This window comes from Falco cherrug, chromosome 14, assembly GCF_023634085.1.
Source record: "Falco cherrug isolate bFalChe1 chromosome 14, bFalChe1.pri, whole genome shotgun sequence".
Taxonomy (NCBI): domain Eukaryota; kingdom Metazoa; phylum Chordata; class Aves; order Falconiformes; family Falconidae; genus Falco; species Falco cherrug.
In genome coordinates this window covers 12335028-12351247 of record NC_073710.1, presented here as the reverse complement: position 1 = coordinate 12351247, position 16220 = coordinate 12335028, and the positions used below count along the sequence as shown (strand labels likewise).

The 16220-nt window shown below is 36.6% G+C and overlaps 1 protein-coding gene across 3 annotated transcripts in view; it reads left to right on the top strand.

The window, feature by feature from the left end:
- LOC106631514 (transcription initiation factor TFIID subunit 4-like) overlaps positions 1-16220 on the top strand; it is a 146395-nt gene that overhangs the window by 15561 nt on the left and 114614 nt on the right. For all 3 annotated transcript variants that reach the window (XR_008735151.1, XM_055726930.1, XM_055726929.1), the window contains exons 3-7: positions 2860-2997; positions 4647-4874; positions 5774-5896; positions 7557-7646; positions 9528-9785. Coding sequence is in view for 2 of the 3 variants with exons in the window: in XM_055726930.1 (XP_055582905.1) it covers positions 2860-2997; positions 4647-4874; positions 5774-5896; positions 7557-7646; positions 9528-9785 (837 nt within the window). In the remaining variant the exon portion in view is untranslated. The remainder of the gene's footprint in view (positions 1-2859; positions 2998-4646; positions 4875-5773; positions 5897-7556; positions 7647-9527; positions 9786-16220) is intronic.

The window sequence follows — 16220 nt, the reverse complement described above, 5'->3', positions numbered from 1 at the left end:
CAGGCAGAAGGAAGCTTGGGACATCCCTTGTCTAAGCTGGCCAGACGTGAGCCAGATTAGTTTTGAAATCCTTCTTTCCAAAGAAGCACTGTGTTGTGCTCCTCTGACAGTTTCTGATCTCTCTGTGTGGACAGAGCCAGCCCAAGTCTGTATGCAACAGGCTACTGTAAGCATTCTCCAGTGTCCCCACGGCGGTTGGTGGTGGGTTATATACTGCATTCATGTTCTAGTTTCCTGCCTGCTAATGTCTGAGTACAGGGAAAAAGCCTCTTAAACATTACTTTCATGTATTTAGGATATGTAAAAACATGTGATGTGTTTAATCAAAAATAATACAGTTACATTTGAAAATGTATTCTTTTCTAAGCCTTTCTTGGTAGTTTTGGAGTTTAATAGCATACCAAACCTTAGCAGTTTTTCTTTGAAGAACATCATACATTGTTTTAGATTGTTCCAGTAGGAACTTGACACATTGGGTTAAATTATTTTTTTTTTTATTGTTGATATTTTTTTCCTTTTTGATGGATTTCTCATGAGATCTGTTTACGGCTTTCCTTTCATAGAAAACACAGCTATTTGTTTCTAAATAGTTTTTAGCAGTTCTTCTTGAAGCATTTGTGTTGGGGAGTCCTTAGAGCGTCTTCTAGCAACTTGTATCTGTCATTTGAAAATCATTTCCATGATACTTAAGAATTTCTCTAGGCTAGTTCCTTATTATGTTTCTCATAAGCTTGTTTCATACTTACCTTTTTTAACATTTATGAGTTTTGGAACAGCATTAGTAGACTATTGCGTTACTTTGCAGTTTTTTGGTAGTAAGGCTTTTTCTTCATATCTAACACGTTAGTACACTTTACTGCCATTTTGTATCAAAGGCTTTTGTCACTATTGATTTCTAAAACTAAGGGTGAATTTTAGTCTTCATGTTGCATAGTTTGCTCCTGTGGTCTGGCACAGTGGAGTACATACTTAGTTGAATAGTATGCTGTTATAACACTGAAATTTTGTATTTTGATTATATGCAGCGTTGTTTTTAAGTATGTTCCTGTGATGAATCGTGAGCACTTACTAGATGAGAAAAATTCTCTAGGTAGCAGTCTGAGCTATGTATTTGTGGATTTCTGGCCGCAGATCTTTCTCAGAACTGAGCAACTGCCAGAAGTTTGCCTGGTTATCTTGCTTGCTTTATAAATCCTCACCTCTGGAAGCTCTTACTGACAAGAAAGGGGCAGATATATCTCATGGGCACGTTGTATTTCTAGATTGGAAGCACTGATTATAAGCAAATGACCAAGATACACAGTATTTATGTTTTTAAATGCAAACATTCGTTGAGTAAATATAGTTTCATTCAACCCATATTTTAAGGAAATTGGAGTAAGTGATCTTCTTTACAATGAAGAAAATAAGTGTGGTATTTAACAACAGAAAAAGCTTCTTCCAAAAAACCCAGACAATTCTGCCTATTCATGGTGATGCTGTTTATTGTCTCTAGGATGTCTCAGTATATAAGACATCCCTAAGTCAAGATTTCAAAAATCTTGAATGCTATCCAAACAAAAAAAGAATGTTTCGTTTGGATGTCAGGTAGATTTTTTTATTTTATTTTTCCCCACCTTTTCCTCCCTGAGTATAGAAGATTGATATACAGTAGATGATATTGCTGGACTGATCCGTAAGGAATGCTTGGGGTTTTGCATGCCTGCCTGGGCCTCTGTTCCTTTTGGAGATCTCTCAAGTGTACTGGGTGTACTTTGAAGAAGTATTTTATGTAGGCTTAGTAGACAATGTAAGAATCTAAAATAAGCAGCTCTTTATAAAAATATTAGAGACATACATAATTTAAAATGTAAATTAAGGAAAAACGGTTTTATCTTGTGAGAAACAGTATTGTCTATGATTTATTACTACAGCCACTTGGAAAATTTGTCTTTTCTAAGTATGTGCTTGAATATAAATCTTAACAAATATAAGTTGCAAGAGACCAGTGGAGCCTCTGTTTTTAACGAGTGGTTCTCTTTTTGTCATAATTGCCATATTGTGTGAGGTATTTCTTCCGTAATGGTATTTACATTCCTGTAGAATTAAATAACAACTTTCCTGGGTACATTTTTTAATTCCTAAATATTGTCCTTTTATATGATGGTAAGAGATGTCAACCTCTCAGGTAAAGTAAGTTACAAAACCACTATGTTTGCTGCATGAGAGATATACTGAGTTGTAGAGTATGCTACTGAGTGAGAGGCTATAAGCCAGTCATTTTCCTTTGTCTGCACTTAACATTCCAGTTGCTGTCCGGTTACAGAGTGTGCATTTATTACAAAGATTCCCCAAATGCTTAGACTTTATTTTTGTGCAAATTAATTTCTATATGTTTTAATCTGAAATCACATTTTCTGCTCTCTGAATTTTCTCTGCATGTTAATTTTCTTCAAGAAAAAGCAGTAGAACAGGCCAGTAAATATCAAAAGGACCAATATGTGTTACTGGCAATTATAAACTCAAATCTTGATGAATACTGAAATGTAAATATTACAACTGAACTAATAGATCAATGTAACATCAATTTTTTGCAGGTCACATCGGATGTGACCTGCAAAAAATTGATGTTATATTCATTTCCACATATCTGTATGAAAAATAGCTTTTTAGGAGAAATACTGCAACCATACCATTGAACGTAAGAAAGCTCATTTTTGCATTATTTGTGAATATATATTTAAAAATGTATTACTAGTTTTGGGTTGTTTTTTGTTCAGCATTCATAATGATTATTTATGTAATCAGTATTATAAAAAAGTATTGGAAATCAAGTTTATAAGGAGGAAAAATATAAAATGCTTATTTTTCCTTTATTAGCAACCAACTTCTGTAGCCACATCTACTGTCCGCCTAGGACTTCCAGTGCAAGCCAAAGTTGTTCCATCAACTGCTACCCCTGTCAGTGCTACAACTGCTGCGACTCTGCCTGGAGGCTCTATTCTTTCACATACCACAGTAAGTAGTAATATAAAAAGCAAAAGATGGGTGAAGAAAATGATGTTTGTAATTACATAGTTTTTTCAAAAGTGAATTTTGATGTTCATGTTTGTTTTTATTGCAAATGTAATACCAGGAATAATAATGAATGTATAGTCAGAATGTGCTATGCAGGTGCTGAGTGATAGCCTAGATCTTATTTTCTAATGTTTCATAGAATCACAGAATAGTTTGGGTTGGAGAGACCTTAAAGATCACCTAGTTCCAGCCTCCCACCAAGGGACACCTTCCACTGGAGCAGGTTGCTCAAAGCCCCATCCAGCCTGGCCTTGGACACTGCCAGGGATGGGGCATCCACAGCTCCTCCGGGCAGCCTCTTCCAGTGTCTCACCACCCTGACAGATTAGATATTAGGGAGAAATTCTCTACTAAGTCTGTGCTCTTTTTAAAACCATTAGCCCTTGTCCTGTTGCTACAGACCCTTGCAAAAGTCTGTCCCCATCTTTCTTATAATTCCCCTCCCTTTAAGTATTGAAAGGCAGCTATAAGGTTTTCCTGGAGTTGAGTTTTCTCCAGGTTGAACAACCCCAATTCCATCAGCCTGTCTTTTTTGTACCCCCAGTGTTTTTTGGGGTAGTGTAGATGCAGTTTTAAGCAAGCTTTATTTTTAAAGAGAAAACTTAAATCAGCTGGCCTCACAAATACTGTTTCAGTGGTGGACATGCTGCACTATGTTTGTTCCCCATTGAGAACTGTGGTATCTGCTGTATGGTCACCAGTGCTGCAGGACCCATGGCATCACCTGTGGCATTGCAGTGCCTGGGTCAGCTTGTTCTGCTGCTGCACCCAAGACAGAGCAAAGCTCTGCTGTCAGGCTGGATTGGGAGGTTCTGGTGGCTTCTGCTCAGTGTGTTAGGCTACTTGGCTGAGCTCTCTGTAGCTTCTGCAGTCTCATTTGGTGTGTCTGAGATTTTTTTGGCTCTTGGAAGAGTGGCTTATTAGGTCAGATAAAGTGTGAGAGCTGAACTGGATGAGGGTGGGGGTGTATGCACGTGGTGTTCTGTGCAGCCTGATAAGCTTTCCAGCCTGCCAAGGTTGAGGAGTGTGCCACATGGTATATGGCCCAGCTAGGTCCATCCAGGACAGTTTGATTCACTAGGTCTTTGCACTGGTGCAAAAGCATATATGCTGCTACTGGGCTCACCACTATTTAGGAAACCACTAATGGTTAATACCAGATTCACTAGTGTTAGTGCATTTGTCATCTGGATCTGAGCTGTCATTGTAACTGTGGTATAGATAATTGTAAACCTGATGACATGACCTCAGATCATTGGGAACTGAGTTGTTATATTAAGGGCCAAATTTACAGAAAGTTGAGTTTGAGAAGTCACATCATCATGGTGATCTTACATGGCTGGATAATAGCATCTTATTTTTTAGTGGCACACTTATTTTTGTAATAAAAAGAACTTTATATGAGGACTTTCACTGTTCAGTAAAGGGTGACAAAATTAGGGTTATAAGTAAGGTCAGTGGTTCTATTTGTCAGCATGGCTATATTTGAAAGGAAACAAGTTTTTCTTGTCAGACTTTGAAGAACTTTATGATAGAGTAAAAGATTTTAAAGAAGATAATCAGCTTTTTTCAATATAAAATATTAATAGGTATCAGTAGCTACAACAAGTGCTCAAAATTTATTCAAGACAACAGTAGCAACTGGAACGTCGGCTTCTCAACAACCTGCAGTAATTACTGGTGGACAAACTCAAGCTTCAGCACAAAACCAGGGTCAGCCTCGGCTGCCACTTCCACCTCATACAACAGCACAAGTACCAGCACAGCCGCAGGTCATACCGAGCTCTCCTGTACCTGGAACTACAGTTGTATCACAGGTAAGTTTTAAAATACTAGATACTTGGTCTCCTTAGTATTTCCTGAACTTCTCAGGTCTATTCAGAAACAGAAAGAACTTTTCCTGCATGCAGGCACGCTTTCCATGATGGAACAAACACTTTCCAAAGAAAACCTTCCCCTCTTTTCAAGTAAATTGGATACCAATTCTGAGAGGAAGAACACGTGTGGTTGGCTCTCCCCATCCTGCCATGTACATGTCAGTAGTGAAAGAACCATTCTGTTTCTGTAGGCAGAAGAATCAGGCCTTCAGTCTATGAACTTTGTTATTATCATGTTGCTGATCCTCAAAACTGTGGTTACACTGAAGTGTAATGTTTCTGTTTCTTGGAGTAATAACACCATATAAAAACAATGGCTTGAAAAATTGAAGCTTGTTTTACTACTGATGAAGAAAAGATTAGATATGGTGATGTTTGAAGACTTTCTAATTTGATTTTACTGCTGTAGCTGCTTTGTACAAAAAAACGTTCTGAATCAATAATTTAACAAATTTAGATAGCTTGGGGAACATTGTACATTGTGTATTGAGCATCTCAAAGGAGATTGCATCTCACAACAAATTGTTGTGTTACTTCTCATATTTAAAGATATTTTTATCAAAACAGACTGTAAAGTATTAAATATATTTCTTTCATTGTTTTGTGGTTTGGGGGTTTTTTTGTTAGTATTTGTGAGGTATGATGTTCAGTTACATAAAGAAGTGAAGAAAATGTCAGCTAACTAGCAGCAACTGTAAAATAGCTGCAGATGTATGTCAAATATGTCCTGCCTGAATTGGGACAATTCCATAATTTTCCCCGTTATAGTGATCAGAGCACACATTGATCCTAATGGAAAATAGCATGGTTCTGATATTTGTTTTCTCTGGCTTTTGCAGGAAATGCAAGAGAATGTGAAAAAATGCAAAAACTTTTTAGCTACCCTTATAAAACTTGCTTCTCACAATTCACCATCTCCAGAAACATCCCGTAATGTGAAAGCTCTGGTTCAAGATTTGTTGGTAAATACTTAGTTATCTTCATTTTGTCAGTTACCTAGTAAGCTTGTTATTTACATGTGCTGAAAACTACTGCTTTGATCTTAACCATTTTTTTTTTGTTGTAATGAAAGTGAAAGGAGTTGGGCTGCATCAAAGTGGTATGTTTCATGTCTTCAAAAATCTGTTAAAGGTAGGCTTTCTCTTAGTTTCTGGAAGGGGAAATGCAACAAAGTATGCATTTGTCAAAGGCACTTTTGTTTTGATGGATAATATTTTGGTCTTCTATTTAGAAAAATAGAGTAAAATACAGGATTTTTCCTTGAGGATGCGTGAAGTTTCTTTTTCTCCAAACCATGGTCTTCTCTGAAACAGTAAGAAGCTATTAAATGTGGTTTAGAGTTTCTTGGACTGAAGGAAAAGTATTTTGCTAAGCTGCTGAGTCCGAGCAGTTCTGCAGGCAGACGCTGCTGCATGGGGCCTTCACTGCAGGTGGATTTCAAGAGGCAAAGTTGTGTTTCTGCTAGACAGAGTCCTTGGGCTGAGAAGAAGTCTGACTTACTGTAGTCTGCAGTGCAACAGATTTTTCAGTGAATTTCATAAATGAGTTGCAAACAGATGTTACTGTGGAGCTGAACAAATGATCAAGCTTCTTAGAAGAAATTAATTATTGTCTATGAAGAACTTGGATTTAAAAGTATTAAAATATGATATGTATTTCTTTGAGTTCATTGACAGAGAAGCCTGTCTATTTTAGACAAGCCTAAGACTTTAAGTATGACCCATTCAACAATAATACAATTCAACAATAATAAGTGGTTCCAATAAAACCTCATTTGAACTTTTGAAAACTAGGAAAGATTAACTAGGTGAAGGTAACTACTTTAAATATTTTAAACAAAGTAATGAGACACATGACATGATAAATATATTTATTGAAGGTTGTTTTGGTTTGTTTGGCTTTGTTCTTGTTCTCTATCAGTGCAGGAAAGCTAATGAATGTTCTTATTACAACCTGAGATTGTAAGTAATGGTACTGGAGTTTTCTGGTATTAACTACTGAATATGTGAAATATATATATTCATAAGTGTATATTTTGTGAGTATATACACATGTCTACACATACACACATTTGTATAGGTGAAAATTCTGTGTATATAATTACATGTACGCTTTTTATATATGCATATGCTTTACATCTCTTTTATATATAAATACACATACGTATATTCTACTAACTTAAACTGGACCTTCAAAATTGGTTTTGGAATGAAGTAAAGATACTTTCTTATTACAGGGGCTGACATATTTTATAATAGTTTGTAAGGTTAGTTCAACAACCTGTTTTTTTTAATTAATATTTTTAAAAAGAAATCCCTATGTAAAGGTTAGTGGGAGAATGGAGTCCTAAAAAGGACTTAAGTGTTTGTGGGATCTTGTTGCTTCTTAAATTGTGCATCGCAAAGGGAGCTGTCTGAATTCTGAGTGGCATATTACATATATAAATTACCTCTTGACAGAAGGATTTTATAGAGAGGAGTTGAGGGACTTGAGCTTTGAAAGTTATTCTTGGTATGGTAGCCTGTTTAGCTGGAGATATATACATATATATTATCTGGAAAAAAAACAACCAGACAACTGAACTGAGTTTTTGATGATTTTCTTTTTTTCTTCCCCATGAAGGATGCAAAGATTGATCCAGAAGAATTTACAGGCCGCCTTCAATCGGAACTCAAATCATCTCCTCAGCCATATCTTGTACCTTTCCTTAAGGTAATAAGAATATTGTTTAGATAAATTTATTTCAGTGCAAATGTCGGTACGTGAAATTTTAACATATAGTTTTTAAGCGGAATTAGCTTCACCTGTCTAGAGCAGGACTACTCAATTTTTACTTTGTGCTGGCAATTTCTGCTGGCAAAATCTTCTTGGCTGGAAGTCACGTGCAGGCTCCGTCGCTGCAGGGCCAGCCAGGTGCTGCTTTCTGCTTCCTTCCGCGGCTGGGAGCTGTGGCTGCTGCTGCAGCTGCCTGCGCCCTGACGGGCTGAGGGAATGGTAAGAAAGGGGATCCCTACAGGAGGGAGACCTCATGTGTTTGGGGCCTTGGTTTAGGTTTAAGAAAAAATTTATTTGTCATCCAGAGCTGATCTGGAGTTTACTGCTTGAGTAGCCCTGATCTAGAACATTGTAGTAATTAGATTCATATAAAAAAGCACTTACTCCCTAGCTTGGAATTCATCCATTATCTATTCTGTAGTGATCCTTTACTGTTATAATGTATATACTTTTCTGTGGTAGTAGGTAATGTTTTTTGTGAAGAAGTTCAGCTTTCACTTTGGAAGAGTCAGAAGTTATTTCTGTAGAATGCTTTAAGTAATTTGATAAGCTTTTTCCATATTGTTTTTTTAATCTACATTTGAGTCATTGATAACTTTCAATGTATGTGTTATGGTCATTATGAAAAATGGATAATGCTGTTGAAATAACTGATTAGCTGATCCTGCTTGTAATCTGGAACTAATCTATAACAGAAGATCTAATGCGGTACCAAATGGATTTATTGTTGGGTCCTAAGTTGGTATAGGTGGGGGAAAATTTAACTTCTAATTGGGTCTTGTACCTTAGCTACAATAGTTTCCATATGCAAAATTATATACAGGCATACAAAGCGTGTTTAATTATGCCCCAACAAAACCACAACTATAATTTAAAAAGCATTTTTCTTCTAGTCCTTCTCAGTTTAGGGCAGATTTCCTTTCTTTCTTCTCTCACTTCAGCTTTTCTTCAGAACTCTCTCCCTCTGCTTCTGGTTTTTCAAGTTATCATTAACCCTTTTTTCGTGCCTTTTCCTGCTCTTATACCACAGTCACTTTAGCATCATGATAAGTTTTAACTTGCTTCCTTTCTTTGAAGTCTTTTCTTGGCAACTGGTATTAAGTTTTTAAATAAATATTAGAAGTTTAGAAAGAACTGTGGCTTGGGCTAAACACTGTTGCATTCTACAGCTGCCTGGGGGGAGCACTTCAAAGGAACACTACTACCACTTAAAAAGTAAAAAGTTTATGGGTGAAGGTACAATATAGCCTTTTAGAACTGTATTTTTTAGTTGAACTGGTCTGAACATGAAGCATACAATAGTACACTTTCCTAATCCAGTCAGAATACATTACATCAGTAATAATACAGTAAACAGCTATTGCTGTAGGGCATCAGCAGTTAAATCATCTTGTTCTAGGTACTGGAGTCATGTCAGGAGAAGTAAATTGGTGCAGCTTACTACTTCTGGCATGCAGTGGGAATAGGGGGTTGTTCCTATGGTTCTGCCTTTTCTGTTTCCATTTTTTGCCCTTCCAAAGGCCTAAGCTACAAGTTCTAGGTAGTCTTGAGGAGGAGAGTGTGATGTTTTACTGCTGTGCTGGAATTAGGGCGCATCAAAATCAAAAGGGTTGCTAAATCGAAATTGAAAGCTTATTAAAAATGTAAACCGAACTCTCCCTCTTACAAAGTATGTTCAGTCTTACTACTTTTTGACAAATAGGCAGGTAATAAAATTGGAAAGAAAGCTGCATTCTTTTTATTGTGTTTACAGCAAATTTAAAAATATTTTTTTGTCAGCCTAAATTTGATGTTTCATAAACTTTCTTCTCTTTTTAGAAAAGTCTACCTGCATTGAGACAATCTTTACTGAATAGTCAACATTCAGTTTTGCAAGGACAGCCGTCTCAGCAGCCGCTTCAACAAACCAAGCTATCACAAGTTATACCTCAGCCTGCCTCGGGAAGCATTTCCTCTGTTGTCACAACACAGACAATAGGAATAAGGCAACCAAACAACATTTGCACAGTCTCTGTATCAAATACAGTGCAGCCTCCTCAGGTTAAGGTGGTACAGTCAAATCAGAGTTCTCAACTGGTAGGTACTGTAGTATCAAAGAGAATTTCTTGACAAACTGAATAGCAGTTTTCAATGTTATTTTTATTGCAGCTTGTTTGGGAAAATAATTTTTGGTTTGTCTGTATCATATTCTGTGATATGTAGTAGTACCTTATTTTATGGCAGTTAGTTCACAAGTGTGTTCAACCGTTAGTTTAGATAGCATTGTTAACATAGCTTAAATCTACAAAAGTATGCTCTTGGCCTTTGTGTCTGGACTACAGTGATTGTTACATGAGCACAGTGGAATTTGTTAATTACAAATGTAGAACAGAAAGCTTTTCAGGACTTACAGGCAAGAGTATGATTTTTAGTATGTCATTAAGTATGCTGCTTTGCTTAGATTAGTTTGCATTAAAATTAACTCTCATTTTAAACTCTTCTACATATAGTTGTAAAATCATGTAGACTAGCTGTACTGTTTTAGCATGTTTTGTTTAGAAATAGTGCCATACTTTATTTACTGAAATATGTCATTGTTGGGCATATTAGAGTATCACATGCTTAGATTCATTCATTTCAAAGGCACTATCGTTAGGGCAACTATACAGCCACTTTCTCAATGGGTGTGTGGGGAATTTATCCTGCTGTTACATAGGATCTTGCTTGTGTGTTTACACTTGTAATTAAAATACATTTAGGATTTTTACAAGGCCTTGAATTTATACAGGCATTATCATCGTTCAAGCAAAGATGTAAGTTCCTTTGTCTGTGGTTTCTGTGTATGTATGAGTACAAGTACTTGACTAAAGTTTCAAAATCAAACTGTCAAGTTCCAGAAGGTGTATAAAGTTGGTAGCAATTTATATTACCAAGATTCAGAAAAGCACATACAATAATGTAAAACTTTACAGTTACCTATCCTTCTGTTCATAGGCTCTATAAACGATATAAATAATTTGTAGGGTGTGTGGAGAGAGAGTATTTCTTTTGCTTTAAAAATAGTTGTGCACACTGAAAATGTGTGAGCCATCTGAGCCATGTCTTTTGAACCTTACAAATACTTTCTAGTAGTTAAATTACTTTAAAAGGAAATTATTATAATTTTACCATCCTTTAGTGAGCATAGTTTTAATGTTTAAGAACATCTTAGATGCTAAGACTTCTGACTCAGGCTTTTGCAATACACACAAGATGCTTGGATATTTTGCACCTTAACTCACCTGCTTTCTGTTCAGCCACTTGCATTCTTTTTTTTTCTACGATGGGTTCCCCCCACCTTTTCTGGACTGTTGTATTAATTAGAAATGTGTGCCTCAGACCTTTTGTGACTTCTTTTTGATTCATCCATGTTTCGTAAGACTGAATTGACAATAGTTTTGGTACTTCCAAGGTAGTGGAGTGGGAACTGGTTGCAATTACAGGCAATAAGTGTAGAAATTTCTCCTTGTCCTGGGGAGAGCAGATTTCTGACAGCGGCTGACAGGTTCTTTACTGGCCCTGAATGTTTATACTTATATGTCTAGCCTTATCTCACGCTACAGTCTTAAGGGGAACCTACTGCCAAGTAACACAGCTTTTTCCAATGTTTTGCAATCGACTTTAAACATTCCTGTGCCTACTAGGTATGTTGCACCCCACCTTTTGAGGAACGCTGATGTGTCAGTAAGCCCACAGGAATTTTTACTCTTACGATTATAGCTCTTGTGGAATATTTTCTGAATGGGATAAAGTCAGATTTATGAGAGACACCTTCTGTGTGTCTCTCTCACATGTCAATGCATACTCAAAGCAAGCAATTGTGATGTTAACCTGAGCAGAGATTAACAACGTGAAGAGTTGCTACGTCGTCTTACTTAACATACCTACACAGTATGAGGGAGCTGAAAAGTGCTGAAGTGGTATCTTGTAGAGATTGATCTGATGGGCAAAAGTTGTTTTTCTCTCTGTGTGGAGGTCATAAGCCTAGGTCTGAATTTTCACCTTACTTGAAATGACTGCTACATTTTCAAAAGGTAGCAAACAATGCAGAGCAAAACTAAGCTTAATTACTATGCCTTGTCTAGAAAACATTTAGGGAGAAGTGAATACGTTAAAAATTATGGTTTGTTGGCTTTATTGCAAAACTGCTTTCTGTATTTGTTTTCAATTTATCAGTAATTACTTCGTAGAACCAAACGTCACATTAACCAAGCACTTCTTAATGGCCCTCAAATTAGTTCTATACAGACAAAAGCAGCATCAGACAGTAAGAGTTTACTGCATTAAAAAAATCTCATATACCACAACAGCCATCAGCTCAGGTGCCAAGCAGACAACCCAGCAGCATCTCCATATCCTGCTAGTAATTGTTTGTAAGTATTGACTTTTTTTTTTTGTGGTGACAGTGATCACACTCTTCTCACTTCTTAGTGCTCCCCAAAATCAGAGCACAGCAAAGAGCTGCTGGCCATCTTGCCTGGGTCTTGTCCGGAAGAGGAAGATTACAGCTGGCTTGCCTAGGGGTGGCCAGCAGTGATGGAGAAAACTGGCTGAGCTCCAGATTTTCCAAGCCTGAAGCTCACTGGAGAGAATTCCAGCTGGCTTTGCAAACTGTCCAGCTGCAGAAGGGCAAGCCTGTTTTGGACTATAGACCCTTTCATACCAGCCGGTTTACAGTAGCCTAGTTTCTTTAAAAATGTGGAGAATCCGTTAGCGGTTTTCTTTATTTTGACTTTTCCATTTTACACAAGGGTCAGATGTGGTGATACTTCTTCCAGTTATATTGAGTTATCTTGCAACATGGTAATTCTGTCAATGCTGTTCAGCATGCAATGTAGATTGTGCAAAGGAGACTTCAGCATTACAATATATAGTGTTAGCAGAGATGAAAGAGGGAACTATTTTATTTATCTGTTCTGTAAAACACTGGAGTCGTGTTCCAAAACCATGAAAAAGCTATGCTCTAAAGAGCTAGATAGTGCTGATATAACTACTTCTAGCTAGGGAAAAGGGGAATAATCTTAGGCTAATATTTTATTGATGAGACACTAATGAGATAATCCAGCAATCAATTTTTTTTAATTGTTCCAAGTGCCATGTTCAGAGTTTCTCCAAATTGTCATTCTTAGGGTGCAGGAGCTCTGTATAGCCTTATATATGCAGACTGCCTGTCTTGTTCTGGGTGTTACAGGGGGTAAAATTTCTATAAGAGAGATGTTCTTTATTAAATGTGTTGAAGTTCTAAGGGAGATCAGTTAGCACTTGATATCTTGTGTTGACACTGCATCATAAGGAGAAAGTACTCCTGGAGATTGAAGCCAATTATTAAATTTAAATAATAAGGAAACAGTAAGAAATTCAAAGTGATCCATCTTAATTAAAACAAATTCAATTATATGGAAAGCAACATAAAGATTTGTGCAGGTCTGTCTAGGGTTAGGAAAGATGTATAGAAATACATCTGGACTGTTGTTGCTGCACTAAATTGTGCACAGTGTCCAGAGGGGAGATTCTGCCGTCTTCTAAGTTACGTTAGAATAGTATTTTCTAAAACATTTACTAACACTTTTCCAGAGACTGTCATAGTGGTTGGAGGGTCCCAAAAGGTGAGATGGAGTAATGGAAATTGGATACCAGATGCAACAGCAGAATAAGCGTTAAGCTATATGGGGGTGTTCTGCTTTCCTTTTTAATTTTCTGCTGAAGCTTCTTCTGGCATCATTTTTCTGTTGTTGAATGATTGTCATTTTTACACGTTTTAGTGACTCACAGGAAATAATTTTCTTTTTGTCCTGTGTGCAGAGCAGCTTAGAAATGAAAAAGATGGCTGTTTGGATAAAAGGAGTAGTTTCTATTAATGAACAAATAAAGATCTAGTCACTGACTTGGAATTCGGTGTACAATAAAATTTAAATAAAAATGGCTGTTGAGCAGTAGACATCTGGGATCCATTAACAGGAACAAAGCCTGTACTTGACAAATTGTATGCCTATTTGAAGTACAGCCTGGTAGTTTTCCAGGTTGTTATCATGGAGTTTACTTGCAGAATTTTGTGCACTGTACCTTAATATAAGAAGGGTATTGGCAAGGAATGCGGTTTGGAAACCAGTAATAAAAGACGGCAATTAAAGGACAGGCTTGAAAGCAAAGACTAAAAGAAAAACTTAAAAGAATTAAATGCATGCAACTTGGTCAAACAGTGGCTAAAGGGGAGGATAAAAAATATTTACAAATATTTTAAGGGTTTGATCATCAAAGTATATTGATGAATGAATCAGAGCTGTCTAAGAGACTACAAATACGAATAATAGGATATAATTAAGCAAAGCTGGATTTAGGCAGGATATAAGGCAAAATATCCTTACAATAAGACAGATGATTAGATGGCAGATCAGGCTCCCAAAGGCAGCGATGAAAAAGCCATCACTGAAAACATTCAGAATTAGACCAGGTGAAATACTGTAGGAAGAACTGTGTAATGAATTGGGGAGCGGGTAGGTCAAGTCATCCTGTGGCTTTTGACTTTATTTTTCTTCATTGCTTCTTTAAAAATATATACTCTGGAACAATGTAGTAACATTAAAAATGATGTGCCAAGTTTTAAAAAAGTCCTTTTTTATTATTATTTGGGAGGAAAAATAATTGTTTATGCAAATTTTGAGGCACTGTTGAAAAGTTGTAACTGCTACTGTTTCAGCATGGTAAACAATGGTAAATATGAATTCTAGGCCCATAAAAGCATGAACATTGTAAGTTAATGCTGCCAGATTACATGATAGCTGAGGTTTGATATGACATTTATCTTCAGGAGTGAGTAGACTGATAAATCACAAGTGGCATAGCCACAAGTGAGTTAGCAAGTGTTTACTCATGAGTGAAGATAAATGTCATATCAGACCATAGCCATTCTGAATTTTGTACATTTTACAAGTGGCTTGTTTCTTCCTTCCACGATACTACTTTTAACTTAATTGAGAGAAAAAATGCTTGGTAAAGGATATATTTTCCAAATTTATTTTGATTTTCCATTCTTTGCAGAAGCTTCTATTTCATATGCTTTTATTTTTATTGCTGTATTTATTTATGCTTAAGCTTTTGGATCAGATGCTTTTGTTGCAAAGTGTGATTTATGTAAATTGAGTCAAGCTGATTTTGCAGCCCTTACTAAGTAAGGGGAAGCGTATCATTGGGACCTCATGTATCTGCATTGGTAAAGGAGTATCTGAATTGTTGAGACTTGCAAAATCCTTGTCCTCCAAAACCTCAGCAGTGAGTTTTAATCTAATTGTCTTAAAGGACTTTTCTTTTTAATGGCTTGTAAATAGTCGATTTCATTTTTATTTCTTATCTTCTGTTTAGGTAAGAGAAAGAGAGCAGAAGTTACCAGTCTTTCTGCTTTTATACATTATATGTGCTTTGCCTGAATTCTTTCTCAGTCTGTATTTGTTGGTCATTTGTGGTGTTAATTATTGAAACATAGAATCATTTAGGTTGGAAAAGACCTTTGAGACCAAGTCCAGCTGTTAACCCAGGACTGCCAAGTCCATCACTAACCACGTCCCTAAGCACCACATTGACACATTTTTTAAACACTCCCAGGGATGGTGATTCCACCATTTCCCTGGGCAGCCTGTTCCAGTGCTTGCCCACCCTCGTGGTAAATTTTTGTTTTTCTTTATATTAAATTGAAATTTCCCATATTCTGACTTGTGCTTATTGTGTCACATCCTTCTGCTCTGCAGCCCTGAGAGAGTCTGGCTCTACCTTCGCTAGATCTTCTCATTAGGTGGTTGCAGACAGCAATAAGATCTCCCCTTTTCTGAAGGCTGAAGTCATGTCTCCGGTAACCTCAGTGCACTAAAACATCCAATTCTGTGTCTTCTGTATCAATCTGGGCTAGTAAATCAGTGCTTACGAACTGATAATTTCAGATTCAGCATCGGTTCAGCATATGAATAGATAAAATTAGAAGGGGTACACTCATTGTGTGTATTTTCAGGTTGTGAGAAATATGAAATAATTTGGTTGTCAAATCATCTCACAGACTAGCTTGCTAGTACCTTGTTCATTGTCTGCACTTTTAAGGCCAAGTTAATGACATAATGATAATGTTAATTGTGTTGGAAAAATAGGCAACAGGATTATAGAAGAGTTCTAGTTATTTTAGTTGATGAGGGATGGTTTAGATAGTTTATAAATTTTAATGCAGGGTCCGTTACCTCTGATTCATCAGTTTTTACTACAAGGTTATACATGCTCTTTCAGAAACGAAGTGCTAATGTTCATCCTTAATCACTTCCAGATCTGAAGATTACACCTGTGTTGAAATGTGTCTTAAAACTATAGAAACTGGAATTTAAGTTAGTGTAAAATGTTGCTCCAAGTTAAGTGCTGTTGTTCCTTTTAGAGAGTACGTGCTTGTCAGTTTCTGCATAGGATTTAAAATGATGATTTTGATCTGTGCCCCTTGGAAAAGTTTATTTCTCAATCATT